Source organism: Protopterus annectens, chromosome 10.part0 (genome assembly GCF_019279795.1).
Source record: "Protopterus annectens isolate FY-2018-M chromosome 10.part0, PAN1.0, whole genome shotgun sequence".
NCBI classification, from domain to species: Eukaryota; Metazoa; Chordata; order Ceratodontiformes; family Protopteridae; genus Protopterus; species Protopterus annectens.
This window is the reverse complement of record NC_056744.1, coordinates 1037457204-1037467127: the sequence shown is the minus strand read 5'-3', so window position 1 is coordinate 1037467127 and position 9924 is coordinate 1037457204. Positions and strand designations below refer to the sequence as shown.

Below are 9924 nucleotides of genomic sequence, written 5' to 3'. Positions count from 1 at the left end.
TTATTTCACTGCAAGAAAGAAAACACAGCACAGTGTTTCCCACTCTTTGGTATGGAACAATCAATAAAAAAATAAACTGCCTAAATTAAAAACATAAAGCAGTTTTCAGTACCATATGGTTTTAAAACATCATAGTGTGAAAGGTCTAGCTCTTCGATATGCAGCTATCAATTAAAATGCAAATATGGCTTTGTGGAACTGGTAGATATGTACACAATAAGTGTGTGTGTGTGTGTGTGTGTGTGTGTGTGTGTGTGTGGGTGTGTGTGTGTGTGTGTGTGTGTGTGTGTGTGTGTGTGTGTGTGTGTGTGTGTGTGTGTGTGTGTGTGTGTGTGTGTGTGTATCCACACAAAAAGCAAGCAAAATAAGAAATGGGCATGGACAGAATATATAGGCTGCACATAGATAATATTAGTAAAACTTTAGGAGCTTGAGTCCCATGCACACAAAAATGACTGTCTCTAAGCCAGGGTCTCAAATACCTTGCAGCTCATGTAGGTCAGGCTGGTGGTAGTATGAGCACTTGCTTTTCTGAGCAAGTGGCAATGAGCAGGTGTGTCTCAAGCTTTGTGCAAGTGAGCACCTGCAGTAGAACCATAATAAGTAAGAGTCAGAAATAAACTTGGACCTTGGACCTAGGAGGCAGAAATGTTAAGTGTCGAGACACCATATTACTCTTTTAGAGTTAACCCTTAAATTGTGTGAATTGATGCATATTTTAAATTGTTCAAAATGATGTGTCTCTTTTTGATGTTGTTTCTATTTCCCCACCACAGTTAATGAATATATTATATGTATTAAAGTTCTTCTGAAACTGCTTTGTGCCAGTCATATACTGGAAAAAAGTATAATATTAACTTATTTATTTGTTTTTTTTTTTTTGGAAGGTTAGTTGCACCACACACAACTAATTTTTAGGTGAGACTTAAGGTGGTATTCTTAATATCTATGTAGGACACCATCAAAATTCTTCTAGATGACTGCTGGAGGATCTTTTGTAATTAGCATGAACTCAAGCATATTGGCACTAGTTTATTGTCTCATCAGATGGGCACCACCTGAGGAGAGCAGCATCCCAGATACTGCACTACGTCAGTGTTGTAATATAAATCCAAGCCCACCTGAGGAGTACCAAATACTGCACTACGTCAGTGTTGTTATTCAAATCCAAGCATCTAGAGACAGGATATAACCCACAACATTCTGAGCCCCCTGGAATTAAATCCAAGTGTTTTATTTGCTGAGTTACTTAACATATGCATGCATCACAAGTTATATTTCTTATGCCTTTACTGCATTTGTAGAAAAGTCTAGAGAAAGCCAGTCATACTTCACTCTGAATGTGCAGACTTCTCAAAAACAAGAATTGGAAACATAAGTAAGTAGAGGTCAGTTCTGTGGTGCTCAGGGATGAAATCATGACCTAGGTGGCTCAAGAACAACGGGAGATGCTGATAGGAGTTTAAGAGTGAGTGTTCATTGCAGGCTCACCCATCCTGGTTGTCAGGGAGGCATTCTGGGACCAGTAAAGAGAGAGAGAGAGAGAGAGAGAGAGAGAGAAAGAGGTCAGTATCATAGAGCATATGGATCAAGGACATGCTTCTAGATGAGGCCAAGCTGCATCCACATGATAGCCTTATGGAGTATGAGCAGGAATTGCGTGGTCATAGAGGAAGACATATCATGACCTGAGTAAACAGCCTCCTGGAGCAAATTGCAAATTCACTCACCTAACTGACCACAGACATCAGGCTGTCACAGGAAGTTGTAACTCATACCAATATACTCCTTAATTCATCAGCTGCTGATGACTTTTACCCATTTAAACAGGGGGGGGAGCAGATTTCATGCTGCTGCTGTTGCCTGTACCATGCCCTATCCCAGCCTGGTATATCCCCTCTCTCAAGCCCATATACTGTGCATTGTCCATCCCTAGTCATTGCCATTTCTCCGTCATATGTTTGTCTCCCCATCACAGGGAATGCATATGTGCCCCTTGCTTTTATGTGCTATACTATGTATGACTCTCTACGTCTGTATGCGGAACTACTCACCTTTTCTTTCCCTTACTTTCCTAATACTCTTTTTCCACTTCCATTCTCTCCACATGAAAAGGGGACCCTATTCCCTTAAAAATGTTGTCTTAACTTTCATTAAATTGTACACTCCTATATATTGTCCTTTTGTGTGTCCTTCTGCTTGCTATCTTCCCCTTTTTCCTACTTTCCCATACAATCCTTTCATCCCCTATTATTAGTCTGGCAAATATTGTAGCATGTAGATATCAGAGAGCTGTAGCTGCAAATAGTATTTGAATATATAACCTTATGCTCGTCTTCATCATGTCCTGCTGTGGGATGTGCTAGTGAGCACAGCATAGCCACTAAATGTTCTGCTTTATTTCAAGATGCAGCAAAACACAAAGTTCAACACAAAGGAATGTTTTTCAACTCTCGTGAATTTCACCTAAGGTGACATGCACCCACCTTTTGAATATTATCTTGTGTTTTGTGCATATCTTCCATGGCACAGTTGGGCCGGGGGGTTGCCTATTGAAATGTCAGCACTTGTAATGCTGAGTGCTGACACATGGAAATAAAATGAGACTAATCACACTTCTCTTTTAAACTTGTTTTTTGTAAGGAAGAAGTCCCCACATCCCTGACCTTATATATACCAACTCCAAGATTGCCATACCTCAGAAAAAGGAATATTCCAAGAAATGGCCACCTTTGACTTAGTTTATGTGAGTCTGTTTTTTCAGCCACTTGGTCTCCATATTACACAGCAAGTCATGTAATTTCAAGTGATTACCTTGCTGCACCGATCACCTACCTAGACTAGATCACAACTATGTGCATGAAAGCACTGTGTGATTCACATGGATATGTAATTACTGTATAAGCTGCTACACAATACTGCCAGTTTGAGAAAGATTTCTGCCAGTGTACAGTGCACCTGTATGAATCTCAGCCTAAAGATTGCTCTAGGTGTGTATTCAACCTATAAAAAAGTGCAGGTGGTGAATGGGCAGTCAAGACTGCAAACAAGAATCAACCACTGGTCAAGGAATTCTCTAAAAGAAATCTCACAAAGCTTTCATTTGTTCTCCATAAATGCCAGTTTACTAGGTTATTCCAGGATGATTTATAGATAGACCTTTCTTGTGAACGTTGTAAAGCTGGTCATTCATTTTCTTTTTTGCCAATATATTTTATTATTAACTTTTTGGAAAATGAATGACAAAAATATATTTAATAAATAATTGTATTGTTTTCTATCTATCTCTGTCTCTCCCTTCCTCCCTCTCTCTCTCTCTCTCTCTCTCTCTATATATATATATATATATATATATGGGTCTCATTCTTTGTATCAAATAGACATTTGTTTGACAGCGTGTTTGGGTGTGGAAATACATTGGAAACACTTTCTGCTGAGTGCCTTATATGCCAAAAGTAAGAAGATGAATGTTTATGATTATAGTGACATTTTGTTGTAATGCTGAAACTTTTGGATGTATTGAAAGTTGTTGAACTAGGGATTGGAGTGTGTGTGTGTGTGTGTGTGTGTGTGTGTGTGTGTGTGTGTGTGTGTGTGTGTGTGTGTGTGTGTGTGTGTGTGTGTGTGTGTGTGTGTGTGTGTGTGTTTGTGTGTCTGCATAGGTGGGTGTGTGTGGGTCTGTGTACATGTGTGTATGTGTTTGTCACACACGTTGTAATACGTTTCTGCAGTGGAGCAAGCTCTCTGCTGTAGTGTGATCTCAGAGTTGGTATATTTAATTTATGGAGGGTGTGGGGGTGGAGCCCCTCAAATGGGGATTGCAGGGGGGCTTGTCCCCCTGCAGAAACATAGTACAAAGTGTGTTTACTACTTTGGTGTTGTTTTAGGTGGAGGGGATGTTATTTACATGTGAATTGTAGGTTTTGAAGTTGTGATGCAAAGTTTCGATGTTATGAGTTTTAGACATTATGGGTTTTAGATGTTATAGTCTCATTGCTCTGAGCTTAGATGTTATGACTATTCGATGTTTTGAAAGGGATCCATTTGTCTTTGAGTTCTCAAAGCAAGTAAGTCACAATCTTGGGGAAAATGCATGCTGGAGCTGGCATCACTAGATCACCAGAGATCAAAACATCTAGACCCAGTATGCTGATACTAATGGATCTTCTCCATCTGTAGGACCCATGTTTGCACTCACTCTCTGGGTCTGTGCCATAGAGAATATATTGACATTCATGTTTGGAAGACAATTTATTCCCTCATTCATTCATTCATTCATTCTCTAATGCCTACGTCATCTATCCATAGCTTATTATTACATTCAGTGGTAACAGGATAGAAAAAATAATCTGCACGTCATCTATCCATAGCTTATTATTACATTCAGTGGTAACAGGATAGAAAAAATAATCTGCGTAGAAGAATAGTGTGTCATAGTATGCACAAACGCAAACACACATACATGATCGAGCACACACACATTCACACAGACACAAAATGGCTCAATCCATTTAGGGTAAAAGATGTCATTCTCCCCAGAACACACCTGTCTCCATTAGTGCCACAGTGTTTACTACAGCTATAATACCTGGGTTGCATAGAAGTTATGCTAGGATTTGCTACCAAATGATCACATTTAAAGGGTGAAGATATGTGTGTATCTGTGTGTGTTTGTGTGTGACTATACTTGTGCCTCTGTTTGCTAAAAGGGACACAGTGCTGGGAGGAAGAGACATTTTCTGCAAAGACTGACAAGGGCCAGAGTGGTAGTAGTGTTTAAGAAAGTACTGTTGTGTAAGCAAACAGCAGATGCTCGAATGATCACTCCTGCAGGGCTCCTTGCTTGACTGCATCCATTACTTTGCTGTTTTCGTGACTGTAGTGCAATTTCAAAGTTGGTATATTTAAGTAGGGGGGGTGTGGGGGACATAGCTATGTTTTAAGTGTATTTTTTATTTTTTTTTTTTTTGTTTGGAACAGCGATTTTTTTTCCCTTGGAAAAAACGTTGTTCTAAGCATTCGAGTTTGTAAGCTTTCATTTACATGGGGTCAATAAATCATCATTCGCTTTTCTAAGCGTTCGATTATTTAATATAGACCCATAGCTATTGTGTTAGAGAAAGAGAATCCCCGCAGGGTGAATCAAACACTGGAATCTTCTCTGAGTCTGAATCAGAAATCTGAGACAAAAAATGTATTCATTCCTGCATCTTCTTCAGATTTAGAATCTTGAATCTCTTCAGGAAAAGAGGAATCCCTCTTTCTTTTACCAAAAAACACTTTACAAGAAGGATCAATAACCTGAATTAAATCCTGAACCAGACACAGTAAACTAATCCTAGCCAAAGAAAATTGAGTAGGAGGAGGAGGAGGAGTAGATACATGCTTGGTTTTCTGTTTCTTTTTGACAAAAAAAAAAATAGGTCCAACCATGTTACTAATAGCAGCAGCAGCATACCTAGGGATGCAACAGGAAAAATTTCCCTGTTCACTCTCTCATGACTGACAAGAGTGGCTTTCCATTTGTCTGAGATTGGTACAGCTCTACCTGCCTTTAATAAAGTTTAGTGAACCAATACCTTGCCTTGCCACTGATGCCAACAGAATGATCTTTTAGATGTTGTTTTACATAAAACATTTAACATAATGTTCATAATGATCCATATCAACCATTGAGCCATATCCAAAAAACAGCTCAGAACATTATCATTCCCTGGCACCGTTGACAATATATCTATTGAGGTTGCATGCTTTACAAGTCAGGGTTACTAGAAGCTGCATATTCAATAAAAACACAGAGACCTCAGATGGATTAAATGGCCGCAGCCATGTGTTTATTGCCATTTACTGCCAATGACCTTTCTCTAATAGAAGCCAATTATTATGAGATGTGCACAAGGCAGGAATGTCAGGGAGGCCATTTTATTTATTTCATAGTATTCCCCTAAACCTACAGGACAACAGTCAGCACTGTTGATATCTGGCCTTCTGATTCAACATACCCACATCATAACAACTTTTTTTCATTTCACATTTCATCACAATTCCTCTAGGCTGCCTTACAATCTGCCAAGGAGCCATTGCCAGGCTGATAAGTCCCCTGGCAACAATCCCTTGGGGCTGTCTGGCCTGTGAAAAGTCCGGCTGAAGAGTCATGTGACCCCCTCACTTACCTTGGCCTCCCTTACCTTTCCTGTCTTCCGCTTACATGACTGTGACAATCTAGCCTAACCTGTCTATTCTACCCAGAGAAGAAGGTGAAAACCTGAAAAACCCAGAGGGAAAAAACAGGAAATTCCTTCATGACCCCTAGTGCGATCAACTTTGCAGGTCACCGGGTTCCTTAAGTACCTTACCTGGCCCTAAACTGACTGGCAAGTACACCCCTGCTTTTACGAGGGGATGGTAGGGTGGGACAAGTTGCCAAGGTAGAGATTGAAAAGACTGATTTGCTTTGTTACCAGCCTTTTCTATCCTTCCCCTAGGCAGCCCAGCCCACCTCAGCCCTCCTGCCTATCCTGACCCTACCTGTTCTCCACCCCCCCACTGAAACCTGAGTCTGATCTGACCTGCCTCAGACAAATGACAGCTTGCTGGGATTGGCTTGCCAGCTGTTGTGTTCATTGATGGGATCCCAACAGCCACAGAGGAATTGATTAACTGACAGTCCATAGTGGCTATAAGTGCTACACCAGAAGGATCCAGGGTAAAAGATGATTAGTCTGTGGGACCACAGATAGTCACAGTACAGTCACCCACCTGTGGCTGAGACAAATTGCTACTCAGCTGTGGTGGAAAAGATTATTTGCTTAAATGTTTCTTTCTGTGGCTGGAAGAAGGAATGATCATGGGACCTGTGGTTTGTTCTATGATCAATATGAAAACGGTGCCTCTTTCCTAGGGAAGACAAGCAACAATTGCAGATAAACAATACTAGTCCCCAAAACTTACTGTTTTAACAGAAAAATACAGCAAAAAATGCACTTTAAAACACTATGCCATCCTCACAAAAGTAAAATAAACACAATTTTGTCACAGAAAAGAATGCTTACAGTTACTTTTCACTACTTTTATACCTACTGAAAAATGTGTGCTCTATTTAAAGGTATGTTGCAGTCTCAAAATACTCCATTAAAACACAATATTCCTAATTTTAAAATAACATTCCTGAAGAGGAAAGTAATAAACCATTAACAAAATTAACAAATTTAAGAAAATGGAAGTGCCCCCCAAAGGAAACCTATCTGCCCTGCAAAGGAAAGCACAAGCCAACCGTCAATCCTTAAAAGCCTCAGAGGAGCATATTCTTCGGAAGCAGTAAAGTCCTGAAGGGCTTCACACCCAAAGTTGTCTTGTAGTCAGCACAGCTCAAGCTGCCTGACAGTTTGGGCACACAGAAGGTGCCCCAAAACTTTGGAAGTTGGTTAGCTGTTACATTCGTGGCAGTAGATGACCCTTATAGCAAAGATTACTGTAGCAGTGATCAATATGATGAACATCTTTATTTAGCATTTAAGAACTTTATGTAGTACTTTCATTCATGCTAAAACAGAACTTCATTTATGGGAATGTATGTGTCATTAAGTGCATTATAAAGATGTTGATACATGGATTAACCAGTATATGTGGCCATTCCATGTAGTGATAGTCATGATTAGTTTACAGATTTCCAGGGTCATCAGAGAATGTTACAGGCAAAGCCACCCACTACATATTCCAGTCAGCAAATATAGCCTGAATGCATATCAAATGCTTTTCCTATATATATATATATATATATATATATATATATATATATATATATATATATATATAGGGTCTATATTATGTTATCGAATACTAACATAATCAAAAACATAATAAACGACCCGTAAATGTCAAAGTGCTAGAACCTTGAACATTTCAACGGAGATCTCCATACAGTGCAGAAATGGAAGTTTTCCATTGTCTGCACTGTAGTGCGATCTTGGAGTTGATATATTTAAGTAGTGGGGGGTGTGGGGGTGCAGGGGGGCTTGCCCCCTGCTTACATATATTTTAATGAAGGTGAAACACTTTAAAGGTAATATTGGTTTGTTTGGGTAGGTTTTTTTGTTTTTATTAAGTCTTCGATGTTTTAGCACTTCGACATTTATGGGTCAACTATTACGTTTTCGATTATAGACCCTATATATATATATATATATATATATATATATATATATATATATATATTTTATATACAAATATACACACTGAATAGTACATGACACAGATCATATGAGACATATGCCTTATGATGCATGTTAATACTAGTGATTATAAAATGATTTTATCTGCTTTTGTTGCTCATATTCTCTGTAGTATTGCTTGCTTACTTATCACAGAAGAACTTTAAGGTTATTCCGGATGAGCACAGATCATGCAACACTGAAAAGACTATAATTTAATAAAAGTAGAATAGCAAACGTGATTATACAGCCTGGATATTGGATATAATCTGTGACATGAAAGAGGCTGTGACTGATGAACAGCCAGAAAATCAGAGACTTAAAGGTACCTTCCTTCATGTTAAGGAAATGTGTCAGTGATCTATATGGTATGCTATATTTTAAGTAAACATTGAGAAATACACAAAATTAATAAAGATAAATAGTTAACACTTACAACTTAATTGTGAGTTTATCATCTTCACTATTTTCTTGTAGGTTAAAGAAGAATATATGTAATAGTTCATGCCAGAACATCATTTTTAACTTTAGATTTTCTCCCTTAGATGGTTCTTACGTTTCTGTGCCATCACCTCTCGGGAAGATTAAAAGTATGACTAAAGGTAATATATTTTAATGAAGGTGAAACACTTTAAAGGTAATATGCTTAATGAAGGTGAAATACTTTGGAGTTTGTACTTTGTTTAAACTGCAGTTACATTATTTTCTAATAATTGCAGTGACTGAACATGGAACTAGGGTACTAGCTTATTATAAAAGATGAGCAGTTAAGATTCTTGTCTATGTGGGATGTTCTGAAAGTACTGCATTCATGATTTACAAATGTCTAACCTCATTCATTGCTGTTAAAGTTATGCTACACTATTCAGGTAGTGTCTTTTCTGCCTGCATTAGCAGTTTAGAGAATTTGCCAGAATAATGTCTTTCCCTTGAAGCTGGTGTGCTGACAGTTTGTTTTGCTTATTTTAAACATTCTGTTCCTGAAGAATAACTCTTTTCGTCCTTGGCCTATCTTTGCATATCATGTTGACGAGACACAGCTGCATACAAGAGTTTGTCTTGACCTGCTTGTAGATAATAATTTTAGAAAGCTGCATAGTTTGTTAGAGATAAAATATTTTACTTCTGATTCTTATTAACAATAAATGCCAAGCTATATTTTTTGCCAAGTTAGGTATCTGAGTTCAAGCTGAGTGCACTCTACACACTGAAATGCAGAACATTTATTTCACATTTTCAGAAAAATCCACAGAAATCCATTTTAACCTGTTCTTTACTCTCACAATTCCCACTTTTTATTTAAAAAGTGGAAAGTGACTGTTCATTTGCAGTTTTTTCTTTAATGGTACACATTAAAACCTTTTCCAGTTTATTCAGGTTAACCATCATGATTTGCTGAACTCTATAATTTTTTCGCAAATGACAACTTATGTAGCAATTCCAGATAGTTAGTATGACTATAATGCCTAACACTACTAATACAGGGTGTATCAACCAATTTAACAGATTTTTTCCTGATTTTGACCAACCAGTAAAGATATCCCACCAGTTGTGAGCAGTGTCTTTTTTGGTCTTTTCAGCCAAAATGATGCTTAATGCCTCATAATACAGAATACTTTTATTTATTTTTTCCAAATACACTCTGAGAATTTTAGTATTGTTCATTATGTTTTTTAAATTATCCAAAGATACAGATATATTGGCAAGCTGTATT

The 9924-nt window shown here is 38.1% G+C and overlaps 1 protein-coding gene across 2 annotated transcripts in view; it reads left to right on the top strand.

The window, feature by feature from the left end:
- LOC122813471 (serine/threonine-protein kinase TNNI3K) overlaps nt 1-9924 on the top strand; it is a 2121983-nt gene that overhangs the window by 790804 nt on the left and 1321255 nt on the right. For both annotated transcript variants that reach the window (XM_044085806.1, XM_044085805.1), the window contains exon 13: nt 8756-8812. In XM_044085806.1, the coding sequence (XP_043941741.1) occupies nt 8756-8812 (57 nt within the window). The remainder of the gene's footprint in view (nt 1-8755; nt 8813-9924) is intronic.